General features: G+C 43.0%; 1 protein-coding gene across 2 annotated transcripts in view; it reads left to right on the top strand.

Moving 5' to 3' along the window:
- limk2 (LIM domain kinase 2) overlaps positions 1-19816 on the top strand; it is a 28008-nt gene that overhangs the window by 4342 nt on the left and 3850 nt on the right. For both annotated transcript variants that reach the window (XM_061039272.1, XM_061039273.1), the window contains exons 3-14: positions 5342-5477; positions 11249-11358; positions 12895-13080; positions 13292-13397; positions 14946-15160; positions 15252-15438; positions 16612-16698; positions 16900-17031; positions 17502-17558; positions 18394-18459; positions 19408-19582; positions 19686-19741. In XM_061039272.1, the coding sequence (XP_060895255.1) occupies positions 5342-5477; positions 11249-11358; positions 12895-13080; positions 13292-13397; positions 14946-15160; positions 15252-15438; positions 16612-16698; positions 16900-17031; positions 17502-17558; positions 18394-18459; positions 19408-19582; positions 19686-19741 (1513 nt within the window). The remainder of the gene's footprint in view (positions 1-5341; positions 5478-11248; positions 11359-12894; positions 13081-13291; positions 13398-14945; positions 15161-15251; positions 15439-16611; positions 16699-16899; positions 17032-17501; positions 17559-18393; positions 18460-19407; positions 19583-19685; positions 19742-19816) is intronic.

Genomic DNA, 19816 nt, shown 5'->3' with positions numbered 1-19816 from the left:
TGTGAGAAATAACTGTTCCTTTAAACAGTCACACAGCCGAAGTGAAACCCTCCCTCCACAGGTCGCTAAGGCCACAGCCAAAGGTCACTCTCTAACTATCTTCACTCCATAATTTAACAAAGGAATTCACTGCAGCAGGAATGTAGATTTAAGGAAACGAGTGATGTTTTCTTTGTAGTGTTTGTGCAGCCAGGACTGCTGCATTGTTCATGAAAGAACCACCTGAGCCCGCCCGCCCGCCCCTCCATTCACCCAGCACACAGAGAGGGAAGTTTTTACAGGCACTCTCACATCACTTCATCTTGACATATCACACCACATAATGGGCAGTAATTGGAGTTTATCAGCTGTTTTTAGGAATGCTTTTGTGTAGAACGGGGACAGACAAGGTGGAGCGTTTTCATTTTTCTGCAGTTCCCTGAGAGTCCACTTGAGGCTGGCTGCAGAAGCCGTCGAAGTCACACACACACACCCTATTCTAAAAGTCCCCCTTTTTTTTTTACAGCAGAAATAAACATGTACAGACTGGTTCAAAAACAGTTGTGGTCTGAATAGTTTGTCTTTATCGTCACACACACGATAAGAGTTATTGGTAATCAGGCTCGTGGCTGAACTGACTGATGGGCCAGCGAGCACTGTGTATAGAATAGAATAGAATTACTTTATTGATCCCAAACTGGGAAATTGTGGCATTACAGCAGCAGGTTGTCCAAACACACAAAATGAGCAAAAAACACAATATTAGCAAATTTAAACACAATATAATATTAAATACAAAGTAAATAAGCACTAAAAATATCAAAACTAAGAATGGGAATATATACAACCAGGATTTAACTAAGCATTACTAGTCTTAAATAGGAAGATTAAATATGAAAGATTAAATGTAAATGTGCAAAAACAGAGTTGTAAATGGACAGTATTGACATAGGGAGATGTGCAATCAGTGATACTATAAGTTAAAGTGCAGGAGTGTAGACATATTATCAGCAGAAACTATTCAATATAACGGCAAGTAGACAGACAAATGAAGTGAACTTGAGTGCAGGGATCATTTGTAAATTTAACATGTGCAGAACAGACAAACAGGAGGCTTTAGACCCGCCTCGGCTCCAGCTGGTGTCAGGTTGACCGATAGTAAGGTCGAGAGAGCATTTCCAATAACAGGCTTCAAAAGTCCTCTTCACTAACCATTGGATGACGTCACTGAGACTTTCTCCATATTTATGTACAGTCTAGGAAACATTGCCGCACCCTATATCAGTGTGTGAATGTGACATGTCAGTACAGTCCATTTACCAACTTAACACATGGCCTTTTACAGTTAAACATGAATCTGTCATTGTTGGTTTACTGTGTTGTTGTTTTATTATTATTAGGCAAGGTAAACTGTTCAGTCAGAACAGTCAGAGCATTAAGCAAAACGGAAAAGCATCCGAAAGAAATGAAGAAAAAAGTAAGCATAAATAGGGATTAAAGAATTGCATAAAGAGTCAAATGAGTTATCATGATGCTCACAGGAATCAAAGAACAGACATTTTATTCTTACTTAACAAAACAAGATGTACCTTTGTGGTAGAAAGCAGTTTTTAATATCACTTGCAGAGTGGAATTCAATACTGTAAGTGAATGTAAATGGTATGATAATCGGTGTTTTCATTATTTGATGATTCTGTGAAAAGGCACGCACACTCCTGCATAGCTGCTCTACATCCCGAGCGTGTGACATCTTCACACACACATACCGACCACACGCCGGTCAGAGGTGTGGTGTTCGCCGCAGCTGTGTCCCCCCCCCAGCAGCTCAGCCACCATTACTCACACAGTCGTAACCTCAGCAAACTTTCAGCTGCGCTTCCCACCAACACATCACGGTGTGATGAATCAGACCCGAGTCATTATTACTCTGACCTCGTGTCTGTTCTCCATGTTTTGTTTCTTTCATCTCAGAAGAACAGACTGTTTGTTTCCTCACATTATTGTTTGACACGGATGTTAAAGACGAGCAGGGCCTTCCTGTTGCCCCCCCCCCCCCCTTTCCTCCACATTAGAAACAGAAATGTGATCTTCCCTCTGTAAGACGGCTCGCTCTTAACTAATGCCAGAAAACTTTGAAGTATGTCAGACCTTTGCCAGAGTCAATAATAAGCCTGGATGGACTTTACCTGCAGCAACATGATGTGTGAGGCTCCGCTGAAGGCTGCTGCAACAAGGGATACAAGAAGAAGAAGAAGACAAATCTGGGCCTTATACTGGTGTGACTTATATTCAGGATTTTGTTGCCTTGCTCAAGGGGCACCTCTGCAATGTTCAGGAAGTAATCTGGCAACTCTCCAGCTACCAGACCAATTTTCAGATTTGGTTCCAGACTTGAACAGGCGGCCCTCCGGTTCCCAACCCAAGTCCATACAGACTGAGCTACCGCTGCCCCATTGGCGCAGTGGTTAGTGCGTGCGCCCCATGTATGGAGGTTGTAGTCCTCCAAGTGGGCGGCCCAGGTTCGACCTGTGGCTCCATTCCTGCATGTCATTCCCCTCTCTCTCTCTCTCTCCCTGATTTCCGACTCTATCCACTGTCCTATCTCTCGAATAAAGGCACAAAAAGCCCAAAAAATGTATATTTAAAGAAAGACAGTGTGCATAAAATCGGCTTTAATTGTTGGTTATTAAAAACAAGAAATGATCAAATATTGGGCGTAGAGGACTTCTTATTTGGTTTCCATGGTGTTAGAACTGGTATCCGTATCATAAGATCTTTCCTAGAATCATCAAGGATTACATTTCTGGAGTGTTACAACCCTAATGCATCATCAACCTTCTTGTTTTAATCTGGGGTTCAAGAGAATTTAGTCCTGTCAAGATGTTTGCACTCGCATTATCTTGCAAAACAATCTCCCAACAGAAGACATTTATCTGTCTGCACTTCATCACAGCAATGTTAAGTCTCATTCTGCATTATCGCTCAAAATGACGAGAAACCCAAAGGAAAAACTGACAGGTTAAGAAGCTGGAGTAACATTTGGAGCATTTGTAAAGTCTGATTGCAGCAACCAGAAAAGTAGACCAGGACTGCAGACTGCAGACGTTTTTGAAACCTAATCCCTGACAGAGCAGCTCATCCTTGACCGAGGTCTGGCTGTAGAAAATGCAGCTCGCTACCGAACCAGTGCAGCTTGTTCAAGGAGCACTGACTCAACCTGCAGGTGCTTCTGAGTCTGTGAGAAACCTCAGCATTCCTCTCTCTGCACACTTTGTCACAGAGTTGCAGCCAGGGACGTTCTCTTCAACATCCTCTGAGACGACAGCTCGGATTGATCGTCTGTTGGATCGTTCTTATGGAAAAGTCCTAATATTTTCTGTCTTTTTGTAACATTTCAGTTAAATACGGTTTGCACCTTTGACTACAAGGCTGACAGATTCCTTCTTATTGTTTACAATGATGAACATAAGAAATTGCACAATGAGAATTCGAAGCAGCAGCAAACAAAACCTGCACAATCAACAAGCAGGTGATCCAAGGACTTTGTCCCTGTAGAGTTTTTCTTTTAACAGGCTCTGCGGGTTGTTGTGTAAGCGATAGTTCAGTTTTCACCCCCAAAAAAACTGGATCCTATTAAGTTTCTAGATTTTGGCAAAAGTATTTGGCAGCTTATTGTTATTGCCAAATGCTACTTTAATCCCCAATCTGCGGAAAGCTTGCAAGATTGTCCTCTCTCACAAGTGAAACAACTCATTGTACTGTCTGTCACTTTAAGTCTGCAAACCTGCTGCAAGACCCAGCGCATCTCAGGTATTTACTGTGCCCGGCTACACCTAGTTCAGAGAGGAGAACATGCTGTTGTCATCGGGAACATGCCCCCAGCTAAAGTTCCTGTGCTCTCCTACTGCTCAGCTCTCAGGGGGTTTTGTTGAGCAGTGTGATTTATAGTTTGTTGTCAGACTCTCTTCTATAAATTAATGCCATTCATGGTATGTAATGTACGCAATGTGATGCACCGTTTCAGAGAGAAAGCACAGAAAGGTTACAAGTTTTACGTCTTTGCCTCTTACAAAACTGAAAATGTCACAATGAGTTTTTTTTGTGGCTCTGAGCTCTCTTCAACATCTGTTACATAATGCTGAAACAAGTTAAATACATAATCCGGTAAGGTGGACAAGATTTCTTTTGAAGTTTTAAAACGATACAATCTGTTATTTTTAGTATTGATAGTATCCAAAAGTACAAAAGCTTCTATAGATGTTCACTCATATTCCAATCCAGAGATGGAGAGATCACTGTCTTAGCTGCACGAATACGGTGCCATATTTTGTTTTAATTTAGCATGCAGGAGTTTGCATTCTTTGGTCATTAAAAACAAGAAATTACCAAATATCGAGTGCATAGGAATTCAATGTGATTGCCGTCTTGTCAACACCGATATCGATATTTCTTGATTGTTACTGGTGTCATGCTGAAGTTTAAAATTCCGGCATCGTGACAGCGCTACAATCCATGCCCCACATTTTCTAAACGTTTGTTTATTGACAAAAAACAAAAATGGATGTCTGAGGCCGTGTCCACCTGGCGTTTTTTTTCCGGTCAGAAAAGCTCTGGCTGTGCACTCGGAAGCGTTTGCATGAAGCCTTCGTGCGCTGAGAGGAAAAAAACGCTGCAAGTCCGTCCTGTCTCCATGACAACAGTCTGTTGACAACGGCTGCTCTATGACAGACTCTGCTCCGTTACTATTTACTACCATGTTTTTTTATTTTAGACCGTTTGTTTCCCGATCAGGCACGGAGCAAAAAAAGTCACGATCCATGGGCGCCAAACTACAGGGAATAAACCTACATTTGGAAAAGCGCACCGGTGATATCAACACAGCGGCTTTCTGAAAGTTGAAAGTTTGTAAAAAAAGAAGACGCTGGCCGCTGCGTTTTTTCTCTCTGCGGATGCTTTCTGCAGCAAACGCTCTCTACTGAGTTGAATTGAAAGAAGACGCTGGAGCGCTCAGGAAAAAAACGCTCTGTGGACACGGGGGGCTAATTCTCTCTTTAAGTGTAGATTTGCTTTGCATGCAAGGTGCTTGTAGTAACGTGTACTAGACAGATGGCAGACGAAGCTGACCTGTTATTAGCTGAAAGAAGTGGAAGCAATGTTCACCCACGATGCATACCTGAATGATTATCAACAGGCCTGTGAAATAACATGCCAGGCCTCTTGACTGTCTGCCACATCAGCTTGAAGGCGATTGTTTACACTTGAGGAAGTCCACACCCATCGCTCTTGTCTTATTCTTGTGTATTAAGTTCATCTCCTTTTGTTCTGTTCAAACGTGACCTTGACTTTGTCTTTGTCCTCTTAGGTGTTCTGTGTGCTGCGATCACCTGACAAACTGGTACTATGAGAAGGATGGCAAGCTGTACTGTCGCAAACACTACTGGGAGAAGTTTGGAGAGCTGTGTCACGGCTGCTCTCTGCTCATGACTGGACCTGCCATGGTGAGTCCGCCGCTGCACGTAATGCCCAAAGACTCGCAGGCGAAGGGATTAATGTAGAAACGTATCAAACTAATTCCAATCCAAACCAAAACCTCTTAAACTAATTTTACTTTAAGATTAAAGGCGAGCTCTGCTCACTACACAGTTGTGTTTAGTCATGATTTTTTTTTTTTTTTTTGGCATGTTTGTAGAAACGGTTACACGCTGTGGGTGTGGCATGTGAAAGACATTGGCAGTTAGCAGGGAGGGACAAATAAGCTGTCGAGTTGCGTTAGGGGAAGTGTGGGATCAGTTTTTTTTTGCAATCTCCTCGTAGAAGGCATGTTGATTCCGTCTGGAGCGCACGCACCAACCACTGCGCCACCAGCGGTTTATTTTGTATGCTTGTCAACCTTTCTGCTTGGTAGGTGTTGAACAGGGAGATTCACATCGCTGCTGAAACTGCCTTTTTAAAATCACCTACTAACATCTAAAACATTCATTTTGAGTGACACACAATTCAAATAGAGGACAAGATGTATCACAAAACACTACTGATGGCCTAGTGGTTAGGGTGCGCCCTATGTACTTAGGTCTCCAAGCGGGCGGCCCAGGTTCAAGTCTGGCCTGCGACTCCTTTGCCACTCTCTCTCCTGATCACCTACTGGAGCCCCTGTCCTATAAAGCAAAAGCCCCAAAATAAATCACAGAAGCACAAATACAGGGATGAATGAACAGTGCAAGATCAGCAAAGTACGGTGGCCCTGAAGGTCAACTGCAAAAGCATTTCACCAAACGTAGAAATATTTAATCAAACACAAAGGTATTTCACAAAGCACAAAAAATATTTCCTAAAATGCAAAAGAATTTCATAAAGTTCAAAATAAAATACATAAAATACTAAAATATTTCTGGGCGAGGACCTTTGCCGAGTACAGGCTAACATTTTCATTTTTGGTGAAATGTAAAAACTCTTCATTTGACACAATTTACCACATTTTGCCCCAGCCCTCATTAAAGATATCTTATGAGTTTGGCGCCCAGTTTACACACTTACAGATCCTATTTTATCTGCATTAACACCTTTCTTGGGAAACCCCTTATTTATCTGAGACTAGTGTCCATAAATACCCTCATTTCAGACTGCATGGAGCACTTCGTTTCATGTACTGTCTCTTTAAGGCCCCCCTCCCCTCATGTCCACTTTCTTTTGATTGGCCAGCTCATTGGAAGCCTGGGGGGGGGGGGGGGCAGAACACTGTAGGGCTGCCGGGAGAGGGCTGCTTGTGTGCTGGTAGAACAGCCAATGAAAACGAGTCCACCTGTCATCGTAGAGGCTTGAAGCCGGCTGTAACACTATAGGTGGGGATCAGCACGATAGGTCAACTTGAACTTTTCAGGATTGTGAATGCGTGTCTGTCTAATAAAGCCGGACATGGAGTTCAGACTATTAGACCACTGCAATGTGATTGCCAAACTTTAAAGTCTGCCTCGCCATGATCCTATAACAACAATTGCCAACAATTTCCTCCTCTACTTAAATAATACCAGAGAGCCTGCAGAGCATGTCAGAGCTCTCCGTGTTCCAGCTTCTCCCCACTGCTCCAGATTAATACCAATCTGGAGGGGAGGGCATTATTGCATTTACAGATGAGTGATACTTTACATTGGAGGCTGTTGAACGTAGCACATGGGGCTCTACAGACCTCAGCTGTGAACTCCCCCTCGAGGCCCCATTATGTTCCCTCTCTGTACACAAGTTCTCCACAGTTCACTTCCCCAAATACACACAGGGTTGAGGTGGAAAACGCTGGAACATGAGGCGGTTTGGATCCCATCATGTTCAGTCCTCTGTGGCGAGGAGGCGGTCGAGATATTACCCACAGTCTACCACTCAGATCGTCGTCTGTACTCGGGCTTTTACACACAGCTGTTGTTAAAGAAATAACTTTTGAAGGAGAAATAACTCATTCTTCCCCGTTGTAATTTTAAGTTTGAGTTATAAAATACGACTTTGCTCAGTTCAGTACTACCAGGGGTTTTGTCTTAAGCCGAGCTTGATCTGTGATGACTAATGTCTCATCAGTTAAAGGCTTTATGTGATTGTTTGATCCAGCAGATGTCGCCCTTGAGCACCAGTATGAAACCAAAACAACTTGCGCTGCATTGTTGTGTTAGCATGCTAATGCTAGCAATCTTTATTATGCTTGTATCTTCACACTGCATGTAAATTTACCTGAAATGAGCGTGATCTAGAAATATTCAGAGGATATACTTGATTTATATTACATTTAAGTGTGAATAATCACATATAAAGCCTTTAAAGTTGGTAAACTTTAGCATGACATTGTTATGTAACTGTCTTGTTTCTGCTTGTGTTAATATTATGTCATGATTCAGCTTTTACCATTTGCTGTACCCGCCAATTTTTTGACCACGGATCAGCAAAAGTTGAATCATTTTGCTGTAACTACATATGGATATGGAGCCCCCTTGCAGGAAATGACCACAAAAGTCCCATCTGGCTCTACTGAATCTTATGTAACTTGATTTCAACCCAAACGTCACTCAGCTCCGATTTAGTGTCTGCAGGTTGGAACATGAAATTCAGAGTGGCAGCGGCTCTCACTGGTCACAATCGAGGTCACTTGAGTAACATGGAGCCAGACTGAAGTTTTTCTTTTTGCCACCAAGCAACAAACACAATGAACTCTTCTATTTAGTATTGGCATCCCGCTTCATCGGCCCGGCCGAGCCAAGTGTTTTTGGCAGAGCCAGTATGGCCCCTCGGTCAGAAAAGAGAATCATTGTGGGCCATCAGCAGAGGAGGGTCATGCAGAGCTGCTGCAGCTTGTTAGGCATTCAAGTCCAGGACACTGCTGTTTTTGTCCTGCTTTGAATTTATTTGTTGGTTTGTTGATTGACTGAAGATGGTTGTTGTGTTACAAGGCGCTGTTTTTTTGTCAGAATTTTATGTAACATCACTGTGTCGTCTTGTACCTCTCCAAAGTAACGTTCAACATTTTCAAAATGTCCTTCCTTTTGGAAACTGCATGTTTTTAAACGATACAATCTCAAATAGGTTGGGCTGTGTAAGGTGCCCCTGCAGGGGGGTATCTGGAAGTCTAAGCCAGCCTGTGACTCGACAAAGACTCAACAAACCATGAGCCTAAATCTTCTGGAAGACGTTCTGGAGTGGAATGTAACAAAAAAACAAAGCAGGTGAATCTGTGTCCGTCGGGACAGTAAGACTGTGTGATCAGCGGCTTCACAGCACCGGATTCTTGTGTGTGCACAGAGCTGATTACTTCTAGTAATCGCTCACTATTATGTCTTGTGTGACGCACTTTGAATCGCCTTTTTGCTTCAATGTGCTCTAGATATACACTCGCCATGCCTTCTGTTATTTTAATTATCGATAGTAACGAGAAGTACCCAAACTTTAAAAAAGAAGAAAAAACTCATATTCAGTCATATTTTAGCACAAAGCTGCCGTGAGATGTTGTCAATGTTTTTGAGCAATTTAGACAAAGTTAGTTTGCAAATTTAGGTCATTAAAACAAGAAATGACCCAATATTGGGAGTCTGGGATATGGATATGGATTGATGTTTACTGTAATCATATTAAAGATTAAGATTCTGGCATCGTGACGCTCTGCTCTCATGTTGTTCTGCAGAGTAAAGCTCAGTGTTGCTGTGAAAGCCTGAGGCAGGTGATGACTGTGTTTGATGGAGGTGGTGGCTCTGCTCTCGGCTCAAAGGCTGAGCGTTACAGACAGACATCCTGAGATGTCACAATGATGTGGATTACATCACGTTTATATCTCCGTAACAGAAGGGGAGCCTTTTCCAAACACTGACTCACTGACTCAGAGCTGTGGGAAAGATACTGCTTCAAACTTTAGACGTGTTTAAATATCAGATAACTCCACATTGAGACACTGGATTACAGTAAGATGTGTTTTTATGAAAAGTGAAACAGAGGCGGCTGGCTTTGGTGAGCTCCTCCCTCCTTAGGCACCGTGTCCACCTAGCGTTTTTTTTTCAATCGTTTCTAATGAGTAGAGAGCGTTCGCAGCAGAAAGCGGGAGCCTGGAGAGAAAGGGCAGCACCCAGCGCTCTGCCTTCTCTGTGCGGACGCTCCAAGCTCTCAAGTTGAAAATGTTTCATCTTTTTCAGAAAGGCGCTGTTGACTTCACCGGCGCTCTTTTCCAAATGTTTGATATTCCCCGTATATTGTTTGCCGCCTACGGATCTTGTACCCACATCCTCTTTGTGCTCCGCGTCTGATCAGGAAATAAACAATCAAAAATAAAAAAAACATGCAGTAAAAAGTAACGGAGCAGTGTCGGTCATAGAGTAGATGTTGTCACAGAGACAGGACGCTTTTCTTCTCAGAGTGCTCCCAAACGCCCAATAACTTCAAACACAAACACAAACAGACAGAATTTATAAACATGCTGAGCTGTATAAAAAATAGTTTTTAGCAGTCGTGTAAAGGAAAACTACAGATTCTGCAGACCTGATGTTGTCGGGGAAGACTGAAAAATCACATCTGGATTTAAAATATGTACGAGGAATTGTTTAAAGGCCCCTGATCAGATGATCGGAGCAGACGGCTGCAGGAATAAGGGCGCAGTACTTCAGTGGTTATAAGCGCTCACAATATCAAAGCGCCTCTTTTCTGCCCTCCGTGTGAATCTTGCTCTGTAGACGACTCTCTCCATGCACAGGCAGAGAGCGCCTGCAGCCCGCAGGTAGATCAGCAATCCAGTCATTTCATTCATTCCAGCTGAAATAATTGGAGCGAAATTCTCACAGAGCTGTGACAGGAGCAGACATAAGATTTATTACTTTTTAGCGTTAAGTATGTTTATACCTTTATGGACTACCTGCACAAGCTGTACACCATAAACACAAATATATGACTTCAAATACCTTTTAACTGAAAAGGAATTAGGGTGTTCTGGTCGAGCTCAGCTGTTGGTTTGTGCAGAGGCTACAGTCCTCATGGACGACCCTCAGTATGTGCTGCATGTTATTTAATTTATCTATCAGGGGACATTGTGCGATGGCGTTGATCATTTATACAAAATGTAAAGATGGATTCACCAGATTTAACAAGTTGCTAATTTCCATCTGTAGTCCAACATAAAAGTGACACAAGATGAACTTGATGAGATATGGATCTTAGACTTGCAGAAAAGTCCTGAAAAACTCTTCCAGGAGGAGCTGTATGTGTCACTGCAAACACACAAATCTTTCACTCCGACTTCACCCAGAGTTCCTCCTGCCAGACCCCAGAGTATTTTTCCCTGCATCACGTCCAATCAACTTTATTTTTGTGTTCAGGTAGATTTCATTACCTGCTTGGGGGAGAGAGAGGTGGGCACATGATCTCACCTTGCATGAGAAGTAAAAAACAAAACAAAGCGAAATGAAATGGGGGAGTGAAAGACAATCTTCAGAAAGTGAAATCAGTCAGGCAGAGAAAGCACATGACAGACGGAGAGCTGGTGGCTCAAAGCGAGAACGTCAGCGAGACGACGAGCGGCTCAGACCTGCAGAGGGAGGTGACATCATCGCAGATTCCAGACAGACCTGAGAGTAAAGCAGGTGTTAAGAGCGTGTCACAGCGAGAGTAGGAGGGCAGAGAGCAGAGAGGCAGCGCGACGCACTCATCTCTGACGAGCAGAGGAAGCTGAACCGTCAGCACATCTCTCCTCCATGCTGCGAGTCTGCCGCTGAATGTTTTTTACCATCAGCCTCTTTTTTTTTGTTTGTGGTTCCAGGTGGCCGAAGAACACAAGTATCACCCCGAGTGCTTCGTGTGTCTGAGCTGCAAGGTGGTGATCGAAGACAGGGATACCTACGCCTTGGTGGAGCGATCCAAACTCTACTGGTAAGACACCTGTGCTGGATTATTTCTGTTTTGTTTTTTTTCATGTTTGGCTCTGGAGTTGTGAACACACACAGCTGGCAGATCTTACTGTATGAATGTTTGGGGTTATTCTCCTTTAGACACCTGCCTGTCTCAGTATGTGAGCAGGTGTACAGGTGGAAGTAAAGCTTTGAAGTCCATCACTCATCTGTGAAATAAGAGAAGTCATAAAACAACTTCTCCTTTACAATCTGTATTTCCAGTTTGTGCTCATCACAGGAGCTTTTGTTATATGGATGTTTGATTAACATGTATGTTAATGCACGCAGGTATCTTCACTTCCCTCAGGCCGCGTGTCCACCTAGCGTTTTTTTCTGAGCGTCAGCGTCTTTTTTCAATTGTCTTCAATGATAAGGAGAAGGCGGCCACCCAGATAAAAAGCGCAGCGCTCAGGGTTTTTTTTCTGAGCACCTCACCTTTATTATGTGGCTTCTCCGAGAGCTCAAGTTGAGAATTTTTCAACTTTTGAGAAAGGCTCTGTTGACGTCACCGGCGCTCTTTTCCAAATGTACGATATTAGTAGTTTTGCCACTTGCAGATCGTATCTTCATCTTGTACCCACATCCTTCTAATCTGGAAATAAACGATCTCAAATCCAAAAACATGCAGTAAAAAGTAACAGAGCAGTGTCGGTTATACAGCAGACTGTTGTCATGGAGACAGGACGGACGGGCAGCGCTTTTCTTCCCGGTACAAACGCTCGGTGGACATGAGGCCTAATCTTATATTCAATGGATTTAATTAAACGTGAGTAATTGTTGGCGTTATTGTTCATGATCAGGATTATAATGTGTGAATTATTTTTGTCTTCAGTTTGCTTTTTATGAATTTCTCTGTAATCCTGCTTTTGTTTGTTTGTTTGTTTGAGGCCGTGTTTTTGTTCAGTTTGAGTTTGGTTGTGATGTGGGATACCTGTCAGGGGTAAGAGCTTCAAAGAGCCAGAATGAGTGAAATACAATCTCAAGACATCAAATCATTTTAAAGAAAAGTATTCAAGTACGAGAGATGAACGACGACTGACACTAATCTTGTATTTGACTTTCAAGTGTTCAGGAGGATTGTCACAATACAAAATGTGATAATAGTTCCACACTATTCTAGTCAAATACAAGTGGGTGACTGTGGCTCAGTGGTAGAGTCGGCTGTCTTTCAACCGGATGGTCGGGGGTTCAATCCCCAGCCACATGTCTGATGTGTCCTTGGGCAAGACACTTAACCCCAAATTGTTCCTGCTACTTCATCAGCAGAATATAACTGATGGGATTAGATTACACCTAAACAACAGTTGTGTTCAGAAGTTTGCTTTCAATTTTTGGTCATTAAAAACAAGAAATTACTTTATTTTTTGGGTCCCCTAGGATTATTATTTTTGTTGCGGTGGTGGGGAACCAGGTCTGAGTTATTGAACATCTCTTGACCCTTTTGTATTTTCTTGAGTCGATGACTTTATAAAAAAAGCGCAGGCAGTGATTATCGCCCCTGTTCTTTTGTGTGCAGTGGGAAGTGCTACAAGCAGGTGGTCCTCACGCCCATGTTGGAAAAACGCTCGCACGACTCGGTCCTCGACTCCCTGCCCCACACAGTCACCCTCATCTCGATGCCCTCTGCGGCCAACGGAAAGAGAGGCCTCTCCGTCTCAGTGCTCAGGGACGTCAACGGCTCGGCCAGTGTTCTAGTCAAAGAGTAAGTTGGGACCTGATGGACGCCGATGTCTGAACCTGATGAACTATGCTTTATGTAATGCTGATTTTAGCTTCTTTAAAAAGTGGAGCACTGGAAAAGATGATTATCAATTATGAGTTTGACCCAGTTTTTCCCACAGCCTGCAGACTTCAAATGAGTGCAGAACTCGTACAGTGTTAATACTCACATTCAAGTGTTGGTGCTGTTGCAGGGTCAGAGGGATGCTTATTAGTCCGGAGGTGAGGAATGCCATCCATGTGGGCGACAGGATCCTGGAGATCAATGGCCTTCCTGTCGGGACACTTATGGAGGAGGAGGTGGGTTTTACATCTCACACACACACACACACACACACACACACACAAACACACGTCTAACACTCGTGGATTGATTGATATGTGATGTGACATTTTTTCCAATCAAGCTCATTAATGTCGCGGTGAAGTGTGAGTGCATTCCTTGAGTGTAACCTGTGAAGTTATGTCCTCATTATCCAGCGAGTGCACATGTGATTTTTGACATTCCTCACATTCCTCCATCATTATTTCATTCTTTGGTTGGGAGAGGACGGTATGTGGTATGACTGCACTTAAAGGTTCATTCCCACTAACCTCACCCTGCTGTATTCATACCAGCTCTGTCATCGTTCACTGCTTTTTTACTTCTATTGTTTCGTTTCCGTATCCTGTTTCCTCCATAATTCATTTCAATATTATGTTCCATCTCTCAAGTTGCTTTTACATCCCCTTCACACCCACAGTTAAAGTCGAGTCCTGCTTCCTGATGGGACTCTTCTGCATGTCTTTGTAGAAGTCAATCTCTTGCTAGTGAATTCAAAATCAGTAATACTTTATTATTCCCCTTGGGGAAATTTGGTTGTTACAGATGCTCTCTTACACACCATGTAGCTGCAGGAATATAGGAATATATATCGAAATATGAATAAAACAAAGAATGTACCAAGTGCATGTGATTGAAGCAAAAGATGACATGTGTAAACACTAAATCGACCCAGACTGCTTTTAGATGTAAATCAATATTTACAAGGTTTACAGATTCTTCCTGACTCTGTTATCTGTCACACGAGCTTTCTGCACGGTCACTTAAGGGTTAAAGGAAGAAGGCGGGGCAGGTCTGCTTTTCCCATTTTACGTTTAAAATTTGCACCAACAGACAATGTATTGTAAAAAGTAAAGGTGCACAATTTAAACAAAGGAAGTGCATGTAAGTTGTGTAAAATAACTCAAATCTAAATCCTGAGTGAAAAAGGACTAAGAAGAAGTGCTGCAATTGAAGGCGGTTTGTGGCGTGCGCCCATGTGCGGAAGGAAGGCTGTAGGCTTCAGCTGCGGCCTCGGCCCTTTGCTGCCTGTCGTCCCCTTCTCTCTCCTCCCTAACCTTTCCTGTCTCTCTTCAACTGTCCGATCTAACAGAGGTGAAATCGCCCAAAAAAATGTATTACCAAAAAAAAAACTTGCACCATCCCCTCCCGTCGAAATCATCAGCGGGCACCTGCAGCTCAGCACAAAAGAAAGAGACGCACAACAAAACATAACCGCACATACCCCACACAGGGAGGCAGAAGAACATAATCACACTCTTTAACACGACAACAATTAAGACTCGTATGACTCACAGTCAGAACATGCTGTAGTCAAAGTTACAGAGCGCTGCGTTCTGTCCTAACACTGAAGATACACTCTCTAAACGCACGCTCCTGTTTGTTGTTTTGTTTGACTCACACAACACGCACTGCAGGAGTAGGCTGAGCAAAGATACACACACACACACACACACACACTGAATGGACGCTGTGTGTGTTCAACGTGTTCAAAGAACGAGCTCTTCTCTCTTCTCTTTGTTCAGGTGGACGATCTTATTCACCGCACCAGCCACACGCTGCAGCTGCTGATCGAGTATGACCCCATCAGGCAGCGCTTGGATCGCCTCAGGCTGGGATCCCCGAGAAGCTGCCTGGGAGTTCCCGCCACCTCCCGCATGCGTCTGTCCTCGCCGTCTGACGCGGTGCTGGAGAGAACCGACGTGGTCGATGAAGGAACGCTGAAGAGGCGGTCTTTGAGGTAGCAGCCACAAACACCAAACAGCAGACAGCGTGACAGTGATTGTACGTCTTATAATTTTTAAATCCACCGTTTTCCTCTCCGCGTTCAGGCGCAGCAACAGCATCTGTAAGTCACCGGGGCCGAACTCTCCCAAAGAGATGCCTCTGATCTCACGAGACATCGGGCGCTCTGAGTCTTTAAGATCCTCCAACAGCTGCTCTCATCGCATTTTCCGCCCGTGCGACCTCATCCACGGGGAGATCTTAGGAAAAGGCTTCTTCGGACAGGCGATCAAGGTGAGACTGCAGCTGCCGATCATTGCTTTACGACTACTGCTCATGTGTTCCCTCTTTTGATCCTCGTGCAAATGAGATGTAAAATCCAGTCTCAGAGGGGGACAAAATAGACGAGCGATCAAATTGAAAATTAAATAAAAAGTCAGTAAAGAAATATAAAACCTCAGAAAAATGTATTTGAATGTTATAAATGTAGTGAATATGTCAAACCTATAAGACCTGATTTTATTTGACTTATTGGAGTACACGGGTGTTATTTCCTAATTTTTGTCATTTTCTTTCATCCGTTAACCTGCTCTGTATTTAATTTTCTTATTTTCTTTCTCTACCCCTCCAAGGTGAAAGCTTCCTGTGTTCTTTTGTAAATAATTTAAATTTAATCAAAGTCTTTCTATGTGATTTTTCACACTTAAATATAATATAAATCAAGTATATCCTCTGAAAATAACTCTGTGAGTCATGACTGTCTACAATGGGTGTAACACCCGAGTCCCACTGTCTGTGATGTTTTCAGAGTTTTCAGAGTCCTATCTTCACTTTGTTTACATCGTCGGGACGGCCGGCTGACTCCTCTCCTCACGTATAAAAGTTGTTTAATTGAGGGACTAGAGAAAAGAAGAATAACATACTGTACTCACTGCTTAACTGTGTTTCTAGATCACGCTCATTTCAGGTAAATTTACATGCAGTGTGAAGATACGAGCATAATAAAGATCGCTAGCATTAGCATGCTAACACAACAATGCACTGCAAGTTGTTTTGGTTTCATGCTGGTGCTCAAGGGCGACATCTGCTGGATCAAAAAATCACATATAAAGACTTTTAATGTCATGTTACTTGAATATGAAAAAATCTTTGGAAGAGCTAAATTGTTAAATATACTGCGAGCATCGTACCCCCCCTCTTTCTGCAAAGAAAGTGCTCCAATGTTCTCTCTCAATGGAGTCTTGCAATTATTTTGCTTTTATGTATAATTACTAATGTGTGAAGAATGCTTTTCCTAAATAAAAGATAATAGGAAAATACTTCGACCATGAACACATGCTTAGAGCTCAGTATGTCTCACTGACACAGCAGCACGGAGGGGAGCTGGTGAATGCAAGTTTGATTGGTTGCAGTGCATCCTGGGATTTGTAGTATCAGTGTATCAGTATCTTTTGCTCCTCCCAACAGGTGACTCATAAAGCAACAGGAGAGGTGATGGTGATGAAGCAGCTGATCCGCTGTGATGAGGAGACACAGAAGACTTTCCTGAAGGAGGTTTGTAATCTGAAGAAAACTCTCTCTCCATTTCTAATACTCAAACAAAACGCTTGCCACATTTTCCCACAACGTCCTCTTTGTACCTTTTTTTATTTTCTATTTTGAGTTTCCTGCCTCGTTCTTCTGGGAAAAGATTAGTCTGAATGTGTTGCAAGAGTTCCCTTTTTAACTCTTCGTCTGTTCCTTCCGCTCATTCAGGTCAAAGTGATGCGGTGCCTCGACCATCCACACGTCCTGAGGTTCATCGGCGTGCTGTACAAGGACAAGAGGCTGAATCTGATCACCGAGTTTATCGAGGGAGGCACCCTGAAGGATTTCATCAGAGACACGGTGAGTTTAAACTCTCTCTCTCTCTCTCTCTCCTCTCGGCTGCTTACAAAGAGAGCACAGAAAAGCTCTTCAGCGTCTGCAGAGTGAGCGGGGTGGGAGGGCGCTGACCTGAAGTAAACTCTGATAGAGGGCTGTGTATTGGGCTCGCTGGCATGTCCACTGGCCGTGATGTAGAAAAGTGTTTCCAGGTGAATTTAAAAGACTGTGCACCCCTCCTCCCACTGCTGAGTGTTTATGTGGACAAGGTCAGCTCCACAGACGACCCAGTGAGGAGAGTGTTTCTTTGCCTCTCATTGTGTTTAAAGTACACGTCTGAATTTGAATTGAATCCACAAAAGGTTTTTATTTTGTTCTGCGTTACCGATGTAAACAGTTTCCAGTCTCTACCCTTGATGCTAAAGCCTTGAAGTATTTCCTCGTGTTGCAGCCTCTGAAGGAGCTTCTTTTCATTCTTTTCTCTGCGCTAACAGGACCCGTTTCCATGGGAGCAAAGAGTGAGCTTTGCGAAGAGCATCGCTTCTGGCATGGTGAGTTGGACCTCATGCAAAGACATTTCCAGTAGTCAAATCCTCGGGCCTCCTTTATTCAGCTGTCTGAACGTGTGTACATGCAGACTGTGTGACACAAACACAGAGACCCCTTGTGGGCACCGAGGACAGCACAGCACAATCAGAGTCACTTTTACAGACTCGCTCTTCTTATGTGATGTCACATTTTTTATGTCTCTTTTTCTTTCTTCATGTTTCTGCTTTTATCGTATTTTATTGCTTTTGTTTTCTTCCTTCATTAACTCTTTATCACTCGACCTTCCTGTCGATGCTCGCCTCTCGTGTCTTTTTCTCCCTGTTGTTGCTTTTATTCTCTTGTTGATCTTTTGTGTTTGCATTTTGTTATTTCCTTTTTTCTTTTCTCTTACTACTCCTGCTCTCCGTTCGGTCTGACTGTTGATGGTTTCTCTGTCCTTTTTTATGACTTCCTGCCTTTGCTTTTGTCCGGCAAAGCACTTTGTGTACTCTTAAACCTATTATTACAAACACACCCAGTTCTTAAACACATGTAAGGGATCAGCAGTGTAAAATAAACACAAGAAATGTGTTCCCTAATAAGAAGGAGGAGCGCTCAGTGAGGAGCCCCCTCCCATACTCACACACACATTGTGTTTCTGCCTTACTCGTAGATATCTCACCCTCCACATGGTCACATGATCAATAAAGTATCTACTGATTAATAAATCTTAAGAGTACCTCTCTGAATTCAAAGGCAGAATGAAGTCTGAAGAATGAAGAATAAAACAATTTAAAAAGTCATTTTTCTTGTCCATGTGTGAATTTTAACCCTCGGTGACTTTCCTCTTTGTTTCAGGCCTACCTTCACTCAATGAGCATCATACACAGAGACCTCAACTCTCACAACTGCCTGGTCAAACTGGTAGGTGACAGAATATCGCACATCATAAAGTTTACACAACAACAATTAAAGAGGTGGGAACAATTTCTCTCTCTGTAATGAATAAGTAAAAGTCAACACGCATACAGCTGTGAGTTAAAGAAGCTTCCACCCTGTGATCGACCACGTTTAACCTGAATTCAAGACGGTGTTTAAAGGAAAAATATGTAACTCTGACACCTAGTGGTTAAAATGGGTACTGTAGACTAAATTCAACACAATAAAGAGAGTTGACCCCATGTCGCAGACACTGAAGCTTCAGTGTTTATCCAGCTCTGCATGGGTCTGTAAACCTTTCTGTGTTCTAACCTCTCTCCATTTTTCAAAAGCATCTCCAATATTGATCCTAGTTTGAGCACGTTTCTGCTCGTGGAGCTTATTAGAAACATGCAGAGGCTTTTTAGGTCGGGTACAATCACTTCTATCTGAACCACTTCTCTTGCCCGCTTCCATCACTGCAACACCTGTTGACCTGATAACTGCTCTCATATCTGACAAACCGAGGGGCGTCCAAAACGGCCGTGTGTGGGGGGGTCGCCTTAAAAGTGCCTACCTTCTCTGGTCCAAACAAATCCAGAGCATTCAGGAGCAGAATCTAAAGTTAGAAGGAGGACATACTGGCTGCTGCATTGTTGTCAGAGAAGCCAGCACTTCAACATAGCATGTTTCCTTAATGTCTGATCAGATAGTAAGATACCTTTATCATCTCACTCTCTACACATCTCACTGATTGCTCCTTTAAATATTTAAGCAGATTGAAGTAGAGCCTCCAGGAGCTTTTTATTATACTCATGATTCTTTGTAAATTCAGAGCATTCTTTCTTCTTAGCTGGAAACTTAAAGATCATTTTAACGCTTAGTTTTACAGAAATGTAAACTTATAAAAAGTCATCTTTCTCTGTTTAATGTTTAAAACGTCTCTTTGAACAGGACAACACAGTGGTCGTTGCCGACTTCGGCCTGTCCCGACTCATCGTGGAGGACAAAGTGAAGCCTCCATCAGAAAAACCGTCCAACAAGAAGAGGGTGCTCCGACGCATCGACAGAAAGAAGCGCTACACCGTGGTGGGAAACCCGTACTGGATGGCTCCAGAGATGCTGAATGGTGAGCTGCTAACAAGGAATCCTCTCCAACTCCATGAGCTGAGGATGAACTTCTTTTTGACCAATAAGTGCATCAATTCAATCATTCTCCTGTCTCACTTTAGGTAAACGCTATGACGAGAAGGTGGACATTTTCTCCTTTGGGATTGTTCTTTGTGAGGTGAGAGTGAGCCGACTTTACAGCATTGATTTCTTTAAAGACTTTATATGTGATTTTTCACACTTAAATATAATC

The sequence above is a fragment of the Labrus mixtus genome, chromosome 5, assembly GCF_963584025.1.
Source record: "Labrus mixtus chromosome 5, fLabMix1.1, whole genome shotgun sequence".
Classification (NCBI taxonomy): domain Eukaryota; kingdom Metazoa; phylum Chordata; class Actinopteri; order Labriformes; family Labridae; genus Labrus; species Labrus mixtus.
The sequence above is the reverse complement of the archived record's forward strand: the minus strand, read 5'-3'. Positions and strand labels throughout refer to the sequence as shown.